This window comes from Hyla sarda, chromosome 3 (assembly GCF_029499605.1).
Source record: "Hyla sarda isolate aHylSar1 chromosome 3, aHylSar1.hap1, whole genome shotgun sequence".
Lineage (NCBI taxonomy): Eukaryota > Metazoa > Chordata > Amphibia > Anura > Hylidae > Hyla > Hyla sarda.
Window position 1 is genome coordinate 240,219,241 of NC_079191.1, and position 25,221 is coordinate 240,244,461.

At 47.0% G+C, this 25,221-nt stretch overlaps 1 protein-coding gene across 7 annotated transcripts in view; it reads right to left on the bottom strand.

Annotated features, from left to right (window-relative positions):
* CDK19 (cyclin dependent kinase 19) overlaps nt 1–25,221 on the bottom strand; it is a 438,492-nt gene that overhangs the window by 268,728 nt on the left and 144,543 nt on the right. For all 7 annotated transcript variants that reach the window (XM_056566332.1, XM_056566331.1, XM_056566326.1 and 4 more), the window contains one exon: nt 8,282–8,422. In XM_056566332.1, coding sequence (XP_056422307.1) covers nt 8,282–8,422 — 141 coding nt within the window. The remainder of the gene's footprint in view (nt 1–8,281; nt 8,423–25,221) is intronic.

The following is a 25,221-nucleotide window of genomic DNA, read 5'->3' on the forward strand; positions in this document are numbered from 1 at the left end:
GTCTGCCTGGTGCTCGAGTTTGGCACAGCTTATTGGGTGGGGCTGGAGATGACCCAGCAGTCATGGTACACATTGGAACCAATGACAAAGTAAGAGGTAGGTGGAGTGCCCTTAAAAATTATTTCAAGGGGGGAGGGTGGTGTGGCACTGAAGAAGATGGCTGCATGCTGAGACTGCTCCCGCTCCTTGAGGCTCCCGCTCATTTAGCCAGTGATCTGGCCCTATCTGATGGGGAGAACCTACCGTAAGTGACAGAAGCCTTCCTCTACCTTCTGGCAGCAGTCTCGCTCCTTTGGGGACATCTCCCGATTCCTCCTGAGGCCTTCAGCTCCTGAGCCTGGCCGGCCGCCATTGCGGCCCTACTCAAAGCCTGCGCTCCCGCTTTGTTGGGTCCTCCTCTCTCCCGCCTCCCTGCACGCCTTTCGCTCTGACTCCGGCAAAGATCGCGGCGGGTGCCGCAGATGCTGCCCCTCTCTCAGCCCGTCTGTGCCACTTCAGTCCTGGACCCCACCGCTCACAAGCTACGGTGGTGTCTGAGGTGCCTTCTCCCCTGCAGTGTACCATAGGAGTCCTGGTGCCTCCCGAGGTGAGCGGTGCTACAGCATTACAACCTGGAGCGGTGTGCTCCTCTGGTGATTCCCCACATCCATCTACCCTGGGATCCCAGTTTCATTCTCCCCCTCCCCTGGGCAACGAGCAACCTTCCTGGGCCTCCTTAGTCAGGGACACCCCATTCCCCCTCACGTGCCTCTAGGGCAGCCTGCAGCACCTTCATTGGGGGGACTGCCCTCCTCTGTCCAGCAAACCACCTGCCCTGCACCTCAAGTTCAGGCTGACCCCTGGACCTTGCCACCAGGTCCTATCCTTTCTCCCTCCACGGAAGACCTCCTTTGCTGGCGTCATTGCAGATAGCGTGTATAAACCACAGAGGCTCATGTCCTCCAATAAGCTGAATGCTGCGGCCCCGAGGTTTACTCCTCTTCTCCAGCACCCTCAGTATATGCTCTGATGGACATTGCAACACCTTCCTGGAATGTCTCTTTGGATGCTTACCTTGCATGCTTCAGAATCCCAGCCCCCTCTCCTGCTCCGCCGGATTGGAAATTGCTCCTCACCCAGATTCCCACTAAGGAGGACTTTCTTGTCCTTGGAGTCCTTAGAGGATGCCCATGATACTACCAGAGCCTATATTGCCCAGCTGCAGTGTACCATAGCCTCTCAAACTGACTTCCTTAGCAATCTCCATAATCATGTGGAGGACCTAGACAACTGGGGAAGGCGCAACAACATTCGGGTGCAGGGCCTCCTTGGTCCTGGACACTCCATCCCCCCTCACGTGCCTCTAGTGCAGCCTGCAGACCAACCCTCCAAGGTGACATGGAGATCCATCTTCAACATGATCATGGGTGAGCCGTCTTTCCATAAAATCAAGCGGGATAGGGCCCACAGAGCTCTTCACCCGAAGTCTGCAACGGGCGCTCCCAGGGATGTCATCTGCTGCGTCCATGATTTACAGCTTAAAGAATCCAAGGCCCGTTCTTTGCGGAACTTTGACGGTGCCCTTATTCAACTGTACCAGGATTTATCCTGGCTTACCTTGAGTAAACGATGGATGCTCCAACCCCTCCTAGCGACCATGCGGCATCACCAAGTGCTTTACAGATGGAGCTTTCCTTTTGCCCTCCCTGCCTGTAGAGGAGGACCCTATGCTGTGCTACGCTCTTTTTCGGATCTTCAGACTTTCTGCACTACCTTGGACCTGCCTGTCCCACAGATGGTTGACTGAGATCTGTGACCTCCCCCCTCCTCCCCTGCCCCCAGTGTGGCAACCTGTCCGATCCCGGCGGTCAGGCCAGAACCGGAAGACCCCCCTTGGGTCCGAGGGGCTTCCCACTTGGACCCCCTTGATCTACCATGTTCTCCCCTCACTGATTCTTGAATGTTTGTAAGCGGAAGTGTTTATGCTCTTGGTTCTCCCCTACCTTCCTTTGATTTAATGCATTTTGCTTATTATTGCTTTATAACATGATTGTGTTTGTTATTCAGGTCAACTAAACTTATAATGTTATGTCCTGTTGGCGCGGCCTCAGGTGCGGAGGATTGCCTGTTAGTGGGCTTCGTGTGTCGTTCTCCCATTTCCACCTTGACGCTGTGTCAACTGGTAGGATGTTTTTGGGTTTCTTATACGCCCTGTGCATTTCTGCAGTTTTAGCCTCCTCACTGACCAACAGGTCATTGGTTTATTTTCGAATGTCTTTTAATCCTATTGAGTGTTGTCCTATCTTTTTCTAGTCTCCTTCGTTGTTTTCTTTGCTCTTCTGGTGTCTCTTCCTCTTTTTCTTCTCTGTTGCTTTTCAGGTATGCTGGATATGGATTCCTGTCAGTTGGAGAATCCTGGTTATCTCTGATCCTCCTACTTGGGCATGACATCTACTGGGATCTGCGTGAGTACGCTTCCTCATTTGCTGTTTCTCCCCTTCCTGTACCATGATGGTTAAGTGCGTCTCCTTGAATGTCAAAGGTCTGAACTGCCCACGTAAGCGGCTTAATACGCTGCGAGCTGATGTCGCTTTTCTTCAGGAGACGCACTTTGACCATTCTGGGTTTTTTTCAGTTCCTAACAAAAATACCAAATTTAATTTAGGTGCACTACTGTGGTAGATGTAAACAATGACATTGGCTAACCCTGAAAACTGATGTTAAAATTGAGACATTAGCCAGTATATCCTTAGATTAAGGACATAACTGAGCCCGCACACCAACGCCAAGGTTTCTCAAGTGGCACGGGACCTAACACTAAACCTACTTGTGCCATATGGGCAAAACCAGGGGCCTGTGGGCAATTACGGCAGCATTAAGTCCGGCTCACAGACTGCTCCCGGGTTACTTCCAGTGTGGCTAGGCACACATACAATGGTACACATTGTATGTGTGCCTAGCCACACTGGAGGTAACCCATGAGGTACATTGTGGTCTGCTGCAGGAATCCTCCATTGTATGCCTTTTATGCTGAGGATTGCCCTTAGCAATGGACCACAAGTGTAGGATCTGCTCCCCCAATATATATGCATCATTGCATTAGGGGTTGAGCCCCTCCTGCCATTTGAGGCCACGTCTTTGTTGTTTTTCTTTTCAGTTCCTCCATTAGTTAGATCCTCAGTCCTATCTGGCCTCCTCTGATAGGAAAGCGGAGGGTAGCAATCCTATTTTCTAGGTCCAGTCTTTTTCAGGATTCCTCTTCCTATGCAGACCCTCTGGGCTGCTTCGTTATTGTGGAGGGTTCCCTAGGGCGTACACAACTCCTTTTTTGTAATGTCTATGCCCCAATACGTTCCACATCCTGTTCTTGCACAGAGTGCTAGCTAGACTTAACCGTTATCCTCCTTCAGCTTGGCTTATTGGAGGGGGACTTTAATCTTATCCTTTCTCCCTCTAGTTTTCCAGTCTTTTAGTTTTTACTATAATCCCCATAAATTGCACATGTGTATAGATTATTTCTTTGGTAATCTCCCTATGGTTCTCATGTTATCTGCTTCCCTGGAGCCGATTTCTTGGTCGGATCACTCCCCGATGTTGCTTACTTTGCCCTCCTCTTTCCTCGGCACTGTCATTGGCGTCTCAATGACTCCTTGCTCAAGTCTCTACCCTCCCGGGAGTCGATCCAGAAGTGTCTGGCTGACTATTTTGCTCTCAATGAGGATTCGGTTACCTCACATGCTACTTTGTGGAAAGCTCATAAAGGTAGTGGTCCGTAGGCATTGTTTTGCCCTTGCTACCCGTTGGAAACATGATGCTCTGGCTCGCTCCCAGGAGCTTTGTGTACAGATTACTTGGTTTGAGGCTCTCCTGTTATCCTACCCCTCTCTTTCGGTTCTGAGGTGACTGGTGGCTGCTCAAGCTCAATTGGGAGATGTGGCCCTTTGTAAGGTCGAGAAACAGTTGTTGTATGCCAAACAGCACTTCTACGAAAAGGGCAACAAGGCTCACACTATGTTGGCAAGACGTCTGCGAGATCGCGAGGTGGCTCAGTCTCCCTCAGCTCTGAAGGATGCTTCTGGTGTTCTTCACTATCACCCTGACACTATCTCCCGTATCTTTGTTAATTATTTCACTGGCCTCCATTCTCTTCCTGCTCAGCTACCCTCTGACCCGGAGGAACGTTCTGCAGAACTTGACTCATCTCTCCCGATGTCGTCTACTCTCGGCGGCTGACACGGATGTCTTGAATGCACCCATTACTCAGGACAAGCTTCTAGAAGTCCTCAAGTCTCTTCCTGCTGGTCGTTCCCCCGATCCTGATGGTTTCACCTATTTGTACTATTAAACTTTCTCTCCTATCCTCCTACCTCACTTGGTTTCACTTTTAAATTCCTTCATGAGGCGGGAGGAGTTCCTGCAGTCCTTTTTGCACTCTTTGATCACCCTGATTCCTAAGGACCCCCATGATTGCTCCAGTTATAGACCCATAGCTCTCTCCTTAATTCTGACCTGAAACTGTTTTCTAAGGTCTTAGCTACCCAGCTTTGTACTTTCCTTCCCACCCTTATCCATAAGGATCAGGTTGGCTTTATACCTTGCCGACAGGGAGGAGATAACACCTGGAGAGTGGTGGGTCTTGTTGACTTGATCAACGGAAGGTCAGAGCAGGTCTTAGTTCTTAGTTTGGACACAGAGAAGGCCTTTGATAGGTTGAGTTGGCCATTCCTCTTTGCCACTCACCAGAAAGTTGGTATCTCAGGCAATTTCTTAATGGCGCTGCGGGGCCTCTATTCCTCTCCCACTGCTTCTCTCAAACTTCCTCATGCTACTTCCCCTACCTTTCCCCTTTTTAATGGTAATCGACAGGGATGTCTGTTATCCCCTCTGATTTTTGCGCTCTGTATTGAACCTCTTGCTGCCATGATCCGGGCAGGTCCGGACATCTCTGGTATAGCCTTTTATGACCGGGAATTTAAAATCTATTTGCTGATGATGTTCTTCTTGCCCTTTCTAACCCCTTGCTTTCTCTTCCTAATCTTTATAGGGTACTGTGGTGTTCCGGTACCGTATTGCATACCGTACCTTGTATGGGGGTCCCCAAAGTCAGAGTTACTATGTTCAGGTAGGGTCCTTCAGGTGGGACAGCCCCTAGTCGCCTCCTCCTTCTCTAATTTTATAGTGTTTATGTGTATATATTTAATAATGTATATTAATATAATTACCTTTATAGCATCTCAGGACCTTCGGTCATGTGACTATGTTAATTCCTTTAGGACCTTTCAGAGGTCACATGGTGTGGTCACATGTCAGACCATGATGCTTTGTATAGATAATTGACAGAAGTTTTGAACCAATCAGCTTAAGGCCAGCCCCTGCCCATATAAGGGAGCTGCAGCCAATGATCGCTCTCTTGGGTTCCGGATCATCGGAGAGTTGAGATCTGCGTAACTTGCAAAGACAACCCTGGGCCTGAAGCCTGCCGGCCTCAGCCTGAATCAAACCATGAGTCCTAAACTAAATCCCCGCTAAAGCTAGCGTGACTACTGGACCGAAACTAAATCCCCTAAATCCAGAGGAACAGCGCATATCAGTCTCCAGACTTTAAAACGCTCAAGGTCTGAACCACTGTCGTTATCTAAGAGACTTTGCTTGTAAAGAGACTGCTCTTGTTATAAAGCCTGCATAAAATCTTCAGTAAAAGTTTGAACAGTTTTCAGCAAACTCTCCGGTTGTGGACATTCACTTATTTAATACCTCCCTACCGCTCTTGGGAAGGGTGGCGGTAGGACAAGCATTACAGAGGAGCCCTCACCCTGGCGTCACAAATAGAAAGGGTTAACCAGACACCCTTTAGTTACCGAAAAGCTACACCCCATATAACCTACAACCCCAGGCTACCACAGTACTTCATGCTTATGGAGTGGTCTCGGGCTATAAGGTTAATCTGTCTAAAACGGAAGCTCTTCCCAAGAACCTTCCTCTGTCTCTTTCTAACCTTCTGCGTGCTAACTACTCAAAAGTGGTCTTCCTCTGCTATTAAATACCTTGGAGTATCTCTCACTCCCCGCTATTCCTCCCTCTATTCTACCAATTTCCAACCCCTCTTTCATGAGCTCACGGCCCTTACGGAGAAGTGGCGTTCCCAGTACATTTCTTTCTCTGGCCGCATAGCTGCGGTTAAAATGACCATTCTCCCTAAGGTACTTTACTATTTCGAAACTTTACCAGTCCGGGTGCCCTTGTCTGTCCTACGCTCCTTCCAATCTGGTATACTCCACTTTATATGGGATGCTAAACAGCATCGTCTTCCAATGTCATTCATGCTAGTTAGTCACTCTATGGATGGACTGTGCGTCTCTGAGGGGGTGAAATATTACCGGACAGCGCACTTGCACCACTTCGTGGAGTGGCCTACATATCATGCATATAGCCGTTGGATGGAATTGGAAAAGTTGTGGTTAGCTCCGGTATATCCGAATACTCTCCTTTGGGGAGCGTGCATCTAAGGCATCCATTTGTCCCGTCTATAAGGAGACTCAATTTAAAATGATTATGGGATGATATCATACTCCTGAGTTGCTAAATAAATTAAACCCTGCCATGGCCTTGAGGACACAGAATGTGATAAGGAAAAAGCGAAAAACACAAAAATGAAAATTTCCTAAGAGATATAACTTTTTAAATTTTTACATCCATTGACCCATATGAGGGCTTGTTTATTACTTGACCAAGTGTACTTTGTAATGACACCTTTCATTTTACCATAAAATGTACGGCGCAACCAAATAAAGTATTATTTTTAGAGGAAAAGTGAAAAGAAAAACATGATTTTGCAACTTTTGGGGGGTTTTGTTTTTACTCCGTGCACTTTATGGTAAAAATATTATGTTCCCCTTATTCTGTAGCTCAATGCAATTAAAACGATACACAATTCATATAGTTTTTATATTATTGTACATTTTTAATAAGAATTCAAACTTTATTGAACAAAATTAGTATATTTAAGATTGTCCTGTTCCGACCCCTGCAAATTTTTTATTTTTCCGATTACAGAGCTTGTTTTTTGCGCCATGATCTGTAGTTTTTATCGGTATCATTTTATTTTGATGCTTTACTTTCACTTTAGACGCCATGATCAGCGTTGATAACAGAGTCTAAAGATTAATAACAGGCAGCGGCAGGACCTGATACGAGCCGAGGGGGTTCGAGCGCTGGGACCCCCTATGGTCTCCTGCACAGGACCTTGGCAGTTTTCCGGAAGCTGGCGTCTGACCCCCCGCAGGAAGCCGCGGCCGGCACACCCCCTCCATTAATCTCTATGGGGTACATTCAGGGTCGGCCATCCCCTCCAGCCGACTGCCGGGACCCCATACAGGAGATCGCAGGGGGTCCCAGTGCTCGAACCCCCCGCGATCTGTAACTTATCCCCTATACTTTGGATAGAGGAGAAGTTATTTTTCACCAGACAACTCCTTTAAGTCCCTGCCATCAAGGGTGTACCTGTATGCCCTGCATCCGGAAAGGTTTAGAAACTTTCCTGAAAGAGACTAAATTGGAGGGACACGTTGTCTGTATAAGCATTACAGTATAGTGTGTGCTTTTATTGCCACTGGTCAATTGTTTTAGAAATGTCAATGAATTAACATAATTTAATAGAGTCTTTAGAAAAAGATGAAGTGCAACTGTCTAACCCACAGCCTAGAGAGTAACAGGAAAAACAGAGTGTTATCTGTGTGCATAGTCTTGCTATCCTGCTGATTAAGACCTCCAGTACTACAATACAGCTGTCAATTCCACTCTTCCTACTTTGTCCCAATCTATGTAGCAAAGTTGTAAGTGAGCTACAAAAATCAGGGATTATCAGTTTACTTAAAGTGGTTATCCAGGAAAAGAAAACAGGGCTAATTTCTTTCAAAAAACACTCCCCCTCTGTCTCCAGGTTGGGTGTGGTTTTGCAGCTCAGTTCCATTGAAGTGAATGAAGCCAGGTTGTAATACCACACACAACCTAGAAACAGACGTGAAGCTGTTTTTGAAAGAAATTAGCTCTGTTTTTCTATTCCTGGATAACCCATTTAATAGCCTTAATAGCTAGTAAGGAAACAAATTGAACAAGATTTACATTTAGTTGACTACAAGCTAAACACACTTGTATTGCACATTCATTAAACACATATATACATAGCACCTACAGTATCAAAAATTTTCATTTACTTAATTTTTAAAATCATATTATTAATTTCCATACAGTACCATGTACTAACCATCATGCAACAAATACTATCTACAATGTAATTGCCTACCAGGTCTCGATGAAGTACCCAGTTGGCATGCAGATAATGAATTCCATCCAGAATCTGGTAAAGCAAAGATTTCACCATTGATCGAGGTAGCTGCATGGGCTTCTTATTTGCTTTTGAGGCACGGTGAAACTTTATGATATGCTATAATATAAAAATAATATATATTTTCACATCACAGTATGTGAATACATTGGGCATATGCACCAGGAAAGTTCCCAGCAAATACACCAAACACAGTATAAGAAAGTGCAGTGGGCCACCATAAAAAAATAAACAAACATTTACAATATGGTACACATTCACATACCAGCCACTGTATGTATGCCACTGTATGGCTTTACATATGGCTATGCCAGAGGAATACGTCAAGCCTAAAATATACGTAGAGTTTATGTTGTAAACATACGGTATATGTCGAGAGTAGAATATTGCCTTAATGTTCGACATAACACAAAATAACACTGGAAAGTTCACGGCTCACTACAAAAAAGCACCATATCTCTTTACTGATATCACTGGAAATCCAAACCCTTCAGTGAAGAAGCCATAATACAACAGCATATTGGAAATTGATGTTTTAACCCCTTAAGGACCAAGCCCAATTTGACCTTAAAGCATACCCGTCAGATCCACCCAAAACATTTTTTTTTTATATATCACTTAGTACCTAAACCTGACCATATACATCTAATTTGTATGTGTCTAGCACCTTTATTTTATTTTTTTATCACACTTTTAATTTAGCTCACTAGTCTGAATTCCTCTCAAAGGGAGGGGGCGTGGCCTCACTGTGCAGGTCTCCAGCTGTGAGCCCTGCGCTGACAGCTGCCAGTCAAGGAAGTGTGTCCATGACGCATTGACACAGCAGGACTAGTATGTGTCCAAGCAGGCAGGGGGCAGTTGTTTGACTGGCTTTTTCTGTATGAAATTGCTTTATGCCAAACAACAATTTTATGAAAAAGGTAACAAAGCTGGCAATTTCCTGCGGGGTCTCTATGCCACTCCTACTGCTTCTCTTAAACTCCCGACTGCTTCTTCCTCTCCCATTACTATCCATAATGGCACCAGGCAGGGCCGTCCGCTTGCCCCCCCTGATCTTTGCCCTATGTATAGAGCCGCTGGCTGCTCTGGCGGGGGGACCCGGACATTTCTGGGGTATCCCTAAATGACAGGACCTTTACTGTCCATTTTAAGAACTGTCCTGAGTAGGAGAAAATCCTCATAGCAAACATATGCTGCTCTGGACAGTTCCTAAAATGGACAGAGATGTCAGCAGAGAGCACTGTGCTCGTGATTCAGCAGAGAGCTCTGTGTTCCAAAAAGAAAAGAATTTCCTCTGTAGTATTCAGCAGCTAATAAGTACTGGAAGGATTAAGATTTTTTACTAGAAGTAATTTACAAATCTGTTTAACTTTCTGGCACCAGTTGATTTAAAAAAAAAAAAGTTTTCCAAGTTTTAAGAGGTTAACCTCTTACCCTTTAAACCCTTAAGGACCAGGGGTTTTTCCGTTTTTGCATTTTCGTTTTTTGCTCCTTGCCTTTAAAAAATCATAACGCTTTCAATTTTGCACCTAAAAATCCATATGATGGCTTATTTTTTTGCGCCACCAATTCTACTTTGTAATGACGTCAGTCATTTTGCCCAAAAATCTACGGTGAAACGGAAAAAAAAATCATTGTGCGACAAAATTGAAAAAAAACAAACAGTTTTTTAACTTTTGGGGGCTTCCGTTTCTACGTAGTACATTTTTCGGTAAAATGATACCTTATCTTTATTCTGTAGGTCCATACGATTAAAATGATACCCTACTTATAAAGGTTTGATTTTGTCGGACTTCTGGAAAAAATCATAACTACATGCAGGAAAATTAATACGTTTAAAATTGTCATCTTCTGACCCCTATAACTTTTTTATTTTTCCGTGTATGGGGTGGTATGAGGGCTCATTTTTTGCACCGTGATCTGAAGTTTTTAAGGGTACCATTTTTGCATTGATAGGAATTATTGATCCCTTTTTATTCATTTTTTCCTGATATAAAAAGTGACCAAAAATGAACTATTTTGGAATTTGGAATTTTTTTACGCGCACGCCATTGACCGAGCGGTTTAATTAATGATATCTTTTTATAATTCGGACATTTCCGCACGTGGTGATACCATATATGTTTATTTTTATTTACACTGTGTTTTTTTTTTTTATTGGAAAAGGGGGGTGATTCAAACTTTTAATAGGGGAGGAGTTAAATGATCTTTATTCACTTTTTTTTCCACTTTCTTTTTTGCAGTGTTATAGGTCCCATAGGGACCTATAACACTGCACACACTGATCTTCATCATTGATCACTGGTTTCTCATAGGAAACCAGTGATTGACGATTCTGCCGCATGACTGCTCATGCCTGGATCTCAGGCACTGAGCAGTCATTCGGCGATCGGACAGCGAGGAGGCAGGTAGGGGCCCTCCCGCTGTCCTGTAAGCTGTTCGGGATGCCGCGATTTCGCCGCTATCCCGAACAGCCCACTGAGCTAGCCGGCAACTTTCGCTTTTAGCCGCGCGGCTCAGCTCTGAGCGCGCGGCTAAAGGGTTAATAGCGTGCGGCGCCACGATCAGCGCTGCGCGCTATTAGAGGCGGGTCCCGGCTTCACTATGACGCCGGGCCCGCCGTGATATGATGCGGGGTTACTGTGTATATATCAGGAGAGCAGGACCAAGGACATACCGGTACGTCCTTGGTCCTTAAGGGGTTAAGGACCGGGCTTTTTCCGTTTTTTCATTTTCAAATTTTCCTCCTTAACTTTAAAAAAATCATAACTCTTTAAAATTTTCACCTAAAATTCTATATGATGGCTTATTTTTTGAGTCACTAATTCTACTTTGTAATGACATTAGTAGTTTTACCCAAAAATCTACGGTGAAACGGGAAAAAAAATCAATGTGCGAAAAAATTGATGAAAAAACACTATTTTATAAGTTTTGGGGGCTTCCGTTTTTACGCAGTACATTTTTCGGAAAAAATGACACCTTATCTTTATTCTGTAGGTCCATACGGTTAAAATGATATCCTACTTGTATATGTTTGATTTTGTATTACTTCAGAAAAAAATCATGAATACATGCAGGAAAATGTATACGTTTAAAATTGTCATTTTCTGAGCCCTATAACTTTTTAATTTTTCTGTGTTCAGGGCGCTATGAGGGCTCATTTTCTGTGCGTGATCTGAAGTTTTTAGCGGTACAATTTTTGCTCTGATCAGACTTTTTGATCACTTTTTATTCACTTTTTTGTGGTATAAAAAGTGATCAAAAATACGTTATTTTGGACCTTGGAATTTTTTAGCGCGTACGCCATTGAACGTGCGGTTTAAAAAGCGGTATTTTTTATAATTCGGACATTTCCGCAGGCGGCAATACCACATATGTTTATTTTTATTTACACAGTTTTTTTTTTAATTCTTGGAAATGCCGGGTGATTCAAACTTTTATTAGGGAAAGGGATAATTGAAAGGGTTAATGATTTTTTTTACACTTTTCTTATGCAATATTATAGCTCCCATAAGGGGCTATAACATTACATTTACTGATCTTTTACACTGATTGATCCATCTCCATAGGAATGGATCAATCAGTGTTTTCGGCGATTGATTGCTCAAGCCTGGATCTCAGGCTTGAAGCATTAATTCGGCCATCGGACTGCAGGAAGGAAGGTAAGAGACCTACATCCTGTGCTACAGCTGTTCGGGATGCCGCGATTATACCGTGGCGATCCCGAACAGCTCCCTGAGCTAGCCCGGCACTTTTACTTTCCTTTTTAGCTGCACGGCTCAGCTCTGAGCGCGCGGCTAAAGGGTTAATAGTGCGCGGCACCGCGATCAGTGCCGCGTGCTATTAGAGGCGGGTCCGGGCTTCACTAGGACGCCGGGCCCGCCGCGATATGATGCGGGGTCACCGTCAGCGTTATATCGCAGGAGCGGGACTCAGGGCGTAAGTTTATGCCCTGGGTCCTTGACCGCCGCGTCTGAAAGTGAAAGTAAACGCTTCCCAGCGGGACATCGCGATAAAATCGCAGAGTGGAGGTCTCCTTACCTGTCTCCGCGGCGTCCGATCGGGGATTGATTTCTCTAAGCCTGAGCTACAGGCTTGAGCAATCAAGCCCCTATCTCGCTGATCCATGCAAAGCTAGAGATCAGTGTGTGCAGTGCTATAGGTCCCTATGGGAGCTATAGCACTGCAAAAAAAAGTTGAAAAAAAAAGTTAACAAAGGTTATTTAACCCCTTCCCTAATAAAAGTTTGAATCACCCCCCTTTTCCCATAAAAAAAAAAAACTGTGTAAATAAAAATAAACATATGTTCTATCGCCACCTACGGAAATGTCAAAACTATAAAAATATATTGTTAATTAAATCGCACGGTCAATGGCACACGCGCAAAAAAATTCCAAAGTCCAAAATAGCGTATTTTTGGTCACTTTTTATATAATGAAAAAATTAATAAAAAGCAATCAAAAAGTCCGATCAATACAAAAATGGTACCGATAAAAACTTCAGATCACGGTGCAAAAAAGGAGTACTCATACCGGCCCGTACACTGAAAAATAAAAAAATTATAGGGGTCAAAAAATTTGAATTTTTAACATAGAAATTTTCCTGCATGTAGTTATTATTTTTTCCGAAGTACGACAATATCCAACCATATAAGTAGGGTATCATTTTAACCGTATGGACTTACAGAATAAAGATAAGGTGCTATTTTTACCAAAAAAAAATGGTAGCCCCCAAAAGTTACAAATGACATTTTTTCTTAAATTTTGTTGCACAATTAATTTTTTTTTAGTTTCGCCATGGATTTTGGGGTAAAATGACTAATGTCACTGCAAAGCAGAATTGGTGGCGCAAAAAATAAGCCATCATATGGAATTTTATGTGCAAAATTGAAAGCAATATGATTTTTAGAAGGTGATGAGGAAAAAATGAAAATGCAAAAACGGAAAAACGCTGAGTCCTTAAGAGGTTAAAGGGAACGTGTCACTATGTCTTACAGCCACAAATGGCTGTTATGGCTGCATAGATTATATGACTCGGATTTCAAATATATATTTGTTATTTATACACCAAAGTAACTAAAATTAAAGCATACACATAAATAATCCAAGATATCAGAATTTTATTTCACATAAATTCCAAATAACAAATGACAAAAGCGCTCCAAACACCCTAATTTAAAACACATTATAGGTAACATGTGTCACAATGTAAGTGTGTACTGTGCCCTAGAATTAGGCCCTAGTTTGTATATCCAGACAAGGTATATCGCAAAATGTTCAGTGCAAATAAATAAGTGATATGAGATTAATTGTTGCATAAAGTGCAACATCAGAGTAACCAAAGTCATAAGCATAAATTCAGTGCTCCCTTAAGTTACAATATTGATTGGTTCCAGGATGACCACTCCAAGATGAAACCATCACATCTTGGGATGATAACTCTATTGAAAACTAGTAATTGGTTCTGAAGCCACAATAATTGGAAAAGTTGAGGATGAAAGTAAGATAAACAAATAACTAATACCAACAAAGCAAGCCCTTATACATAAAAGTCAAAAAGTGGTGGTGGATAGTGGCGTAGCCATAGAGCTCACAATGGTCGCAATTGCGACCGGGCCGTAGGGCCCCCCTACCACTACACTATGTGCTGCATAGCAGGTCTGCTGACAGGTCAGCATTCGGGTATGGAGACTGAGGACAAGTATATATATATAAGCATGTATGTATGATATGTGTATATATGATAGATGTGTGTATGTATGATATATGTATGGTAGATATGTGTATGACGGATATACGTAAATATGATATGTGTACAATATGATAGATTACACATCTATCGTACATACACACACCTATCTTACACATACACACCTATCATACACACATCTTTCATACATACATGAAATAAACTACTGATGAGTAGGAAAATATTGGCTTAGATGGGTGTTCTCCAATCTGTTGCTCACCAGCTATTACACAACTACAACTCCTATCATGTTCTGACAGCCTTCTGGAGCAGTACTAAGGGGTCTGGGAAAGGGGATAAAGAAGCCTGGAGAGGACTTAGGTGTCTAAAGATGGCAGCAGAGGAGCGTGGAGAGGACTTAGGGATCTGAGGAGGAGGGCAGATGAGCGTGGAGAGGACTTGGGTGTCTGGGGAGGGCAGCAGATGAGCATGGAGAGGACTTAGGGCTCTGGTAGGGGGGCAGAGGAGCGTTGGAAAGGGGGTCTGAGGAAGAAGCATTCATCAAGGTACCTAAAGGGTTAACAGTGTGATTGTCGATGTCTACTACTGACTGGGACTTCATGGTTGCTGACAGCCTTCAACGGCTGCAGACAGCTCCTGCGCTACCTTAATAGACATTTAACACTCCAGGGCATACATGTAAGCCCTTTTGCAATTAGGACCAGGCAGACAGGACATATAAGTATGCCTTGGGTCAACTTTGTGTTACAAGTAGTTAGCATACACTGAACAGACCCTCTGCAGGATGACTGTGAGGGAATGTCAGTGAACCAAGCTAAATATTACACAGTTGTTACTGACAAGGGGCTACAAGCCTGAAATAGCTATCTATAGATGGGTAACTTCCCCCTCTGGGGAGTTTCTGACTTGGTTTATTGAATCCTCAGTCATGCTCTAAGATTTTTTAAAGGAGGACACTTACTTAAATGGAAGCTCTCTCTGAAATGTGGCATCAAAGAGATACTTTGCATTTCCTTCTTCCCAGAATTCCCAGGAAGCATGAATGGCTTTATGACATTCTCAAGAAGAAACATTACCCCATTGGTCCCATGGTATTTTAGCAAGTTACATTACTTAATATGTATTTCTGAAAATATGCAATATTACAAGAATATAGATGTGACCTGCTTCCTTCGGGTCTCGCCATGAGGCTGAGAGGGTCTAGATCCGAGGTACTTTTGTGCCTCGGGGAGTGGTGACCCTGAGGTGCCGAAACTCACCGAGCGTATGGGCTTCTTGGCCTTTGCGCAGTGGCTGTATCATAGCCCATGAGGGTCTACCGAGGCGTGATTTGCGCAGTGGCAGTATCATAGCCCATGAGGGTCTACCAAGGCGTGATTTGCCCAGAATTGTGGTAGAGATTTTGCGTAGTACGATTGCAGTACTTTTCGTTCTTATTAGAACCGCAATTCTCAAGAGCATACCACTTGAAGATCGTCTCCTGCCTGCCTCGGAACATCTGGAGAAGGAGAAGATCTTGAAGACTGCAGCTCCGGAAGAAGCCGACGAAGAACCTGGAAGAAGGAAATCGGCGGTGAATTATGGAACATCGACAAAGGCGGCGCAGAATCTTTTTGAAGAAACTCGCTGCCTCTGGAGAAGGATTTGCATAGCTCCTCCCACCGGGACCGGATCTGCATAGCTCCTCCCACCCGGGAAAGAAGACTTTGCGAAGCCTCTCCACAAGCAAGGAAGCGGAAAAGAGCCTGCTGGAAGAAGCCATGGCCTCAACCAGCAAGTCCACCCAGGAGGCTGCAGGGCAAGGCCTGGAGGTCCAGCCACAACCACAGAAAGCTTCAACCTCCACCACAGCAAGGCAGAAGGGCGGCAGAATCCCCAACCTTGAAGCTCCAACCCTGGAACCCTGGATGAGGCAGACTGTTGCCTTGAAGCTCAAGCCTGTGGACGGAAGGGTGCCGGACATGTCCCACTACGTGTTCTGCAAGAAGATGCTGGCGGATCAAGGCTTCTCCACGGCTGATACCCTGGGAATAGCAATGTTCATGTCTGGAATCTTCTACATCACCTTTGCCACCATTGGGACCTGTAGAAGATACTGGGAGGCTGTGAAAGCGGCGAGTCCTGAATCCCCTTTCTCTCGCTTTGTGGGCAACTGCCCTATTCAAAGAGAGAAGAGGCGGGTGACGGTCTCAATGCGGAACCCACACACCCCAGGCACGGACATCTCAACCTTCCTGAAGCGCTTCTGCACCGTGGTGAGGGAGCCCACCCGCATCCTGAACTCCCTAGGATACTGGACCTGCAAGTGGTCTGTGGTCATCAGACTGAACAGAAACCTTGCTTCTCCAGATGGACTACAGCACCTGCCACCGACATTCTCCTTGGGCAACTCCACAGGACTTATCTTCAACCCGGACATGCCGCAGACCTGCAGGAGATGTGGCAAGATGGGCCACGAGGGCAAGGACTGTAAGGAGGATGCCTGCAGGTTTTGCCGTGTGACAGGTCACATGACCAAGGACTGCCCCAAGAGCAAGACCTACAACCTCTGCGGATTGGCAGCCCACAGCTACAAGGACTGCCCCCCGAGGTAGAGAACATGGGCATCTGTGGCAGCGAGAGCACCGAAGCCAGCCCCAGCTCCGGAGCCAGCAGCACGGATGGCCAAGCCGACCAAAGAGGGTAAGAAGGCGAAAGCCACGCCCCTGCCGCCCTTTCCCCTGCTCCTCCCGCCCAATCCCCTGTACCTCCCGCCCCATCCCCTGCCCCTCCCGCCCCATCCCGTCCCACCCCTGCCACCCGTACCCCACCCCGGCCCACCCCTGCCCCGTCCTCCCCTGCCCGTTCACTCTCTCCTGCCCCCCGCCCCACCCAGCCTCCTTTCTCTCCTGGCCCAGCAGCACCTAACCCCCCTCCAGCTGCTGGTGCCCGCTCTTTGGAGGATTTTCCTGTGCTTCCTCCCCCAGGTACCATACAGAGGAAGAGGAAAGGAAGGGACAATGCATCAGATGAGTCCCACAAGAGAAAGATTATCGAGACCTGCGAGACCCCTCAAGCTTCAGATGAAGAGGAGGAGATGGAGCAGGTCTGCGAGAGCCTTCAAGCTTCAGATGGAGAGGAGGAGATGGAGCAGGCTCAAGTAGAGCAGGTCCAAGCGGAGCAAGTCCAAGCTCAGTCTATGGAGGAGCTGCTGCAGGACCCAGAAGTCAAGAAAATCCTAGACACTCCGGCCAACGACGAGTTCGTGGAAGGGCGCTATGAGAAGCCACAGGAGCTGACAGGCGCCAGAGAAGAGGACCCGCCCGACCAGAGTGGTAACTAGTATCTGAACTAACCTCTCTTTTTATTCCCATGGCTGATCTCAACATCTTCTGCATTAATGTGAGGAGTATTAGAGCTAGGTTTACATTTCAGACTGTCCTTACGTTCTTAGATTCTCAGAGGTGTGATGTTTACATGCTGCAGGAATGCGCTTTGTCTGCTTCTAGGTCTTACAACCATCTGGCCAGGCGGTGGCCTCACGGCCCTTCCTACTGGTCTGGTGGGGGTGACAGTAGGTCTGCGGGGGTGGCCATCCTGATCGGGGGAGGTAACTTTGCACTTGATTCCGTCCAGGAGCTCGTCTGTGGCAGACTTCTCGTCGCAGACGGTTCCTGGGCGGGTGAGCCCGTGCTGCTCATCAACGTGTATGTCTCCCCTGAGAGGGATGTCCGACTGGAGGTTCTCCAGGCCCTGCGGGCTGAGCTCGCCACCACTAGGGCAGTAGTGTTGGGTGGTGACTTCAACTGCCCCATTGAGGTGGACGGGCGCAGTTCTGGCACATCCGCCAACCTGGACGTGACGTCTAAGCTGCTGATTGAGATGGTGACAGAGGCATCCTTGCAGGACGTTGTTGGGTCCATCGGGAACGGCTCCGTAAACTATACGTGGAGCCGCCCCGATGGCTCGCTCCATTCTCGGATAGACTTCATCTTCACTTCGAGAGCAGTCAGAAAGGTGTCGTACTCTATGGTCCCCTGCTTCTTCTCTGACCACAGGGCCATTCGATTTCGGGGGACTCTGGGCCATGGATTCCCACCTGGCCCAGGCTCCTGGAAGTTGAATTGTGCCCTGTTGGCGCAGAGGGAGGTCATGGAGGAACTTAGGGATGCGTACCTTGTATGGCGTAATGACATATGTCTGTTTAACTGCATCAGCGATTGGTGGGAATATGTTAAAGTCGAGTTCCGTTGTTTCTTTCAGGCAAAAGGAAGACAACAGGCGTGTGCGAAGAAGTGGGACTTCGGGAAACTGCAGCGCGAGCTGCAGTCCCTGCAGGACCTGCTCCAGTGTGGCTGGGATGTCAGGGAGGAGCTGGAGGAGACAAAAAAAAGAGCTTGAAAAGGCACTTTGAGGAGGAATCCAAGCAAATCGTCTTTTGTTCCAAGGTGGAGAACCTGGAGAAGGGTGAGAAGTGTAACTCTTTCTTTTTCAGGAAGCTCCATGCTGGCCACACGCCCCTGACTGAGCTACGAGATGAGACCGGACACATGAGGAGGGGCAAGGAGGAGGTGGTGGGGGTCGTCTCCGACTTCTACAGCAACCTCTACGCCCCCAAGTCATCCGACCCCGAAGCCGCCGAGAGGTTCCTGTCAGGTGTCACTAACGTGGTTGATCCCGCAGGTGCGGCGGCTATGGACGATCCCTTGACGGTGGGGGAGCTGCTCTCTGCCGCTAAATCCTTTAAGCCCGGCAGGACCCCGGGCGGTGACGGTCTCCCAGCCGAGCTCTATGTAGCGCTGGGTGACCTGATCTGCCCGGACCTGTTGGAGGTGTACGAGGAGATGGTGGTGGGGGGCAGAATGCCTCCGTCGTTGAGGGAAGGGATGATCACAATCTTGCATAAGCGGAAGGGGGAGAGATGTGACCTGAAAAACTGGCGTCGCATCTCTCTCCTGAACGTGGACTACAAGATCCTCGTCAAGGTGCTGGCCAACAGGCTGAAATCTGTCATCGGGCAGATCGTCCATCCGGACCAGACCTGTGGCATTCCTGGTCGCAGGATTGCTGACAGCCTTGCCCTTGTGAGAGACACGGTCCATTACATCCAGGACCGTGGTGGCCGCGCCGCCCTGGTCAGCTTAGATCAGGAGAAGGCGTTCGGCCGTGTCTCCAACGCATTCATGGGCAGGGCTTTGCGCAGGCTAGGTCTGGGGAAGATGTTTTGCTCTTTTGTTAACGTCATGTATTTTGATATTTACAGCACGGTGTTGGTGAATGGCTGGAAGACTAACCCCTTTCCCATCCTTTCAGGGGTTAGACAAGGCTGCCCTCTTTCACCTCTTCTTTTTGTTTGTGTTATAGAGCTCTTCGCTGAGACTATCCGGCAGAATGGAGAGATCAGAGGGATCACCGCACCAGGACCAGATCACTACGAGGTCAAGTGCTCGCTCTACATGGACGACGTGACCGTCTTCTGCGCTGACCAGCGTTCAGTGACTGCACTCGTCCAGACCTGCGAGGACTTCGGCAGAGCTTCGGGGGTAAAAGTCAACTGCGGGAAGTCGGAGGCCATGCTCTTCGGGGAATGGCACCTGGCTTCTTCTGCTCCCTTCCCCTTTACTGTTAAACCGGACTTCATTCAAATTCTTGGAGTCTGGTTCGGGAAGGAAGGGGCGGCCCTTAAGTCTTGGCAAGACCGACTAGGAAAGATGAACTCTAAGATCGGACTGTGGAGCTCCAGAAAGCTCTCGATTGATGGCAAGGCACTTATCCTGCGGAGTGAAGTTTTGCCTGTGCTCCAGTATACCGCACAGGCCTGGCCTCCCCATACCACCGTTTGCAAGGCCATCACCCGGACAGTGTTTTGCTTCATATGGGGCAAAATGGACAGAGTCAAGAGGACTGTGATGTACAAGGAGCCCCGCAAGGGTGGGAAGGGCATACCCGACATCCCCACTCTGCTGAGGGCCTCCTTTGCATGTGTCAGCGTGCAGCGGACTCTTGTCGAAAAGACTGGCTCAGCGGGCAGGTCCATGTCTCGCTTGTTTCTCATGCCCCTTTGGAGACAGCTGGGCTGGGACAAGTGGGACAGCTCCATCCCTTAGAGCTGGAATGCTCCCTGGTTCTATGGGGATGTTGTCCGGTTTGTGAGGGAGCACCAGCTGGAAGGACTGAAACCCGACCTATGGAAGCCGAAGACAAACTACAAGCTCATCCGAGCTGAGGACTTGACCGAGCTGGTTCCGGGACTCCCCGCAGCCACTGCAGAGACAGTTTGGACTAATGTGGCCTCAAAGCGGCTTACCAATGGACACAAGGACTTGTCGTGGATGGCCGTCAAGGGAGGACTCTCTCTCAGGTTGTTCATGCATGCCCGCATGTGCACAACCCGGTACTGCCCCTTTGCCCCTACGTGGAGGAAACATCTTTTCACGTGTTTTGGCAGTGCCCCTTTGCACAGGGTCTGTTGGACGCCCTGGAACATGAACTCAGAGACTCTGTACCCAGGAGCTGCCTATCGTACCATTCGGTGCTTTACGGTCTGTTCCCTGGGACCCACGACGTGGAGGCCATCCAGGAGGCCTGGCGCCTTATGAACTGTTTTAAGGACGCAGTGTGGCTTGCCAGGAACCAGATGTGCGATGTATAGTTTAGGGAACCTTTGCTGTGTATTGTACTGTCATGCTTTGTGTGATTGTAATTTATTGTATGACTTGTAATGACTGAACGGACAATAAAGCTCTTTCAATAATTCTTGGCCTTTTGGCTAAGCATTTGTGGTCCCTTAGTAGATTCGGCAAAAAGGGACATAGAACCTGGAACCTCGCAGGTACCTTTTGGTCCGGAGGCGAAGGGTAAGGTTTGTTGGGGGGCCTCTCTCCTATTGGAGAAGGGCTTGCGATAGACCGCATCCTCTGTGCACGTTTTTTTTTAGTGTAACACGTTTGCACTTTTTCTTGCACTTTGGGTGATTTGAGAGCACGTTCCTCGGCTCTTAGATAATTTATTTTTTTGGCTAAGATCAAGTGTAGTATCTGTTCTTATCAGTTTCATGCCAGTGGCGATACACGCTGGTGTGGGGCTGGTGGGGATGGGTGCTGCATGGAGGGGGCAGGTGTACCAAGGCTATCCGGGGCTGGTTCTGAAGAATCAGCTCGACGGCTACCCCGATGTGACCTGTTTCCTCCGAGTCTAGAGCCGAGGTACTTTTGTGCCTCGGGGAGTGGTGACCCCGAGGTGCCGAAACTCACTGGGAGAATTAGCTCACTGAGTGGAAGCACGGGCACCATAATCTCTTCACCTTGTGGCACTCACCTCTTGATTCCCGGCCTTCTGTCTAGGATCAGAGAAATTTTTATAGATCCGGCCGAATGTCCGGGCAGTATATCTGCACACATTCACTTATTTATTTATTTATATTTGTCTCACTGTGTCACTTTTTGCGTTGTGTCTCCACAGGATTTGTCAGCCCTTCTGGGTGTCCCTCCTGGCGGTCTAGGGGAGGTGTGTGTGGCCATTAGGTTCCGCACCTCCCTGCAAACAACCCGAGTACTCCTGCTTTGGCAGGGTACCTACCGATATCGGCTCTGCAGGCGGATACCTTGGCTAACGCCAAGGGGGATGCCGGGAGTATTTGTGGTCCCTTAGTAGCTTTGGCGAAAAGGGACATCAAACCTGGAACCTCGCAGGTACCTTTTGGTCCGGAGGCGAAGGGTAAGGTTTGTTGGAGGGCCTCTCTCCTATCGGAGAAGGGCTTGCAATAGACCGCATCCTCTGTGCATGTTTTTTTAGTGTTACACGTTTGCACTTTTTCTTGCACTTTGGGTGATTCAAGAGCATGTTCCTCACTGAGTGGAAGCAGAGAAGGCCTTTTGGCTAAGATCAAGTGTAGTAACTGTTCTTATCAGTTCCAGATGGTGACCCGAAGCGCCGATATTGGGCTGGTGGGGATGGGTGCTGCATGGAAGGGGCAGGTGTACCAGGGCATTTCGGGGCTGGTTCTGAGGAATCAGCTCAACGGCTGCTCCGATTTGACCTGTTCCTTCCTGGTCTCGCCATGAGGCTGAGAGGGTCTAGAGCTGGAGTGGTGGTAGTGGTGATCCCGAGGTGCCAAAACTCGCTGGGAGTATTGGCTCACTGAGTGGAAGCACTGGCACCATAATCTCTTCACATTGTGGCACTCACCTCTTGATTCCTGGACTTCTGGCGAGGATCAGAGAAATTTTTTATAAAACCGATCGGATGTCTGGGCAGTATATCTGCACACATTCCCTTATTTATTTCTTTTAATCACTGTGTCACTTTTTGCGTGTTCACAGGATTGTGAGGATGCAGTAGCCCTTCTGGGTGTCCCTCCTAGCGGTCTAGGAGAGGTGTGTGTAGCCATCAGGTTCCTCACCTCTCTGCAAAAACCCCGAGTACTCCTGCATGGGCAGGGTACCGACCGTTTATGCCCCTGCAGGCAGATACCTTGGCTAACGCCAAGGGGAATGCCGGGAGCATTTGTGGTCCCTTAGTAGCTTCGGCGAAAAGGGACATCGAACCTTGAAGGTGCCTTTTGGTCCAGAGGCGAAGGGTAGGGTTTGTTGGGGGGCCTCTCTCCTGTCGGAGAAGGGCTTGTGATAGACCGCATCCTTTGTGCATGTTTTTTTTTTTTGTGTAAGACATTTGCACTTTTTCTTGCACTTTGGGTGATTCGAGAGCACGTTCCTCGGCTCTATACAAAAATTATACATATTAGACTGCTTGACCTGGGTAATTGATAGAGGAATTTATCTTGTTATATTTAAATCCAGGAATAAAAGAGCCATTCCAACTTAAAACACCAATTCAATATCTTGTAGATAGGGGCCAAGTGTCAGATCCATGGAGATCTAACCACTAGGACCCCCATAATCTCAAGGGGACTTGAGTCACCTAAGTCACTCCATTCTTTGTCTTTTTATTTCTAAAAGATTTTATTTTTGCAATTTTTAATATACAAGTACAATAGAAAACAAAACAGAAGTTTTTTTTTTTTTAGAAATTAAAAACCAGAGTCTGACTGTTCTTGAGAGGGCATGCAAAATGCATTTTTGATCAACAGCTGTCTTTTTGGTGCTGGAAGGAAATGCACTGGTAATTGGCACAGGGTAACCAGGGAGCACCTTAGGCAGATAAACCACCAGCAGACTCAGAGTAATCAACACATAGACTGTACATCCAATAACAGTGTCCACAACAGAAAAGAAGACACACACACTTCCAGCCCTCCTTCACCTCCCCAAGGCAAAGGCGAGAGAAGGTATAGTTTAATGACTCAGATTAACCCAACATGTGTCGCTTACAGAGACATCCAAAGAGAGCCACAGCATCCACATCAAATCAAATCTTAGCAAATTTTATATAATTTCTGAGGAAAATAATGAGGGGACATACCTACTGACCAATTAAAGCCATCTAGATATGCGGGGGGGGGGGGGGGGTGACAGTGTCCTCCAGGACATGGCTCTGACCAGTAAGGCACCAGTAAGGACTTGTAACCACCCCGCCAATTAGTCCCAGTAGCCAAACCTGAGGAGTAAGCATGAACGGAAACTTCAGGTGGCCATGCAAAAACAGCATGATCGCCCTCCAAAACCGAGAAACTTTCCCACACTTTCCCTATACAGTGTGCAGAAATACAACTGCCTCAAACGAGCGTCTAAGGCAGGCCAAATCCCCAATTCTCTTTAATTTCTCAGGCATATATTACAGGCGCAGAAGGAATTTAGGTTAGATTAATAAATCTCTAGTACTAACAACAGCCATAAAGTCGTTCTCAAGATCACAGGGTTCAAGCAGTCGGACCCCAACCCCAAGATCAGCTGTATTTATAATTTTATTTCAAAATTGCTGTGTAACCTGTGACTACATAACATAACCAGGCGTGGACACAGACAGCAGAGGGCCCCTGTGCAAAGAAAGAGCCTGCCCCCCCCCAGCCCCCTTCATATGTCAATTGTTAAGAACCCCCCCCCCTTCATATATCGCATACTCAGGTGGACCACCATATGTTATTTGCTCAGGAGGGCCCCCACCCATATCAGTTGCTCAGGAGGGCCCCCACCCATATCAGTTGCTCAGGAGGGCCCCCACCCATATCAGTTGCTCAGGAGGACCCCCCTAATATCAGTTGTTAATTATTTATTAAGGCCCCCCATATGCTGCAGCTCATTCAGGCCCCCATATGCTCATTCAGGCCCCCCATATCGATGCTCTTAAACAGTGACAGACAGTCCCATCAGACCTCAGATCAGACTAAAAATAACTAAATAAAACTTACCTCTCCTGCTCTGCTGCTCTCCATGTCCGCCGGAGTGTCCTGAAGTGAGCGCCTTCCCTGATGGTCACGTGATCTGACTGCGTACAGCGTCAGGTCATAGTGTGCTCTGTACGCAGTCAGTCTGGAGGAGACCAGTGAGGAGGGGGAGGCCGGAGGGGTAAGTAGCGCTTCTCAGAGCTGTAGTTAGTTCCTTTTGCACCCAGAAAATTGCGGGGAAAAGTGGGGGAAGCTAGTTAGGTAGCTGTTCTGTGGAGATCCTAAGTTTTCCACTTTTTGCTGTTTAAATACCTATATGGTGTCACTGGCAGGTGGTAGCAAAAACAAGAGGCCTAGCGCCTCATGCGACATTCAGCAGCCACAGCACTATATAAGGGACAGACAGTTACAGCACTATATAAGGGACAGATAATACCGCAACACTATGACCACTACCATTACCACCATATAATGATGGGATAATATTACCATACTGATACTCAATAAAATTACTATACAGAGACATTATCACCACTAATACAAAGGACAAATAATCACCACACCATGACTACTATCATTACCACCAGAGAGGCAGATGCAGGGCCAGATTTTTGTTTACACAGCAGTTGGCATAATTTTAGTACGCCACACCTAAGCACCAAGTGAGTACCATTGGAGCACAAAATAAGTTTTCAGCTCATATTTTTTAAAATCCAAATCAGAGGTGGTGAATGTAAGATAACGGTGATGCGTTCAGTGTATGCATCGCCACTCACCAGGTATGAGGCGAGGGAATTTTCTCAGGGATTGGGGTTTATTAGCATAAATGAATGCCTCCATAACAGTGAATAAATATTAACAACCACTTTACACAGACCTAGATCCCAATTTCACCACTATCCAAAGAACAAATCGTTGCACCAAACTG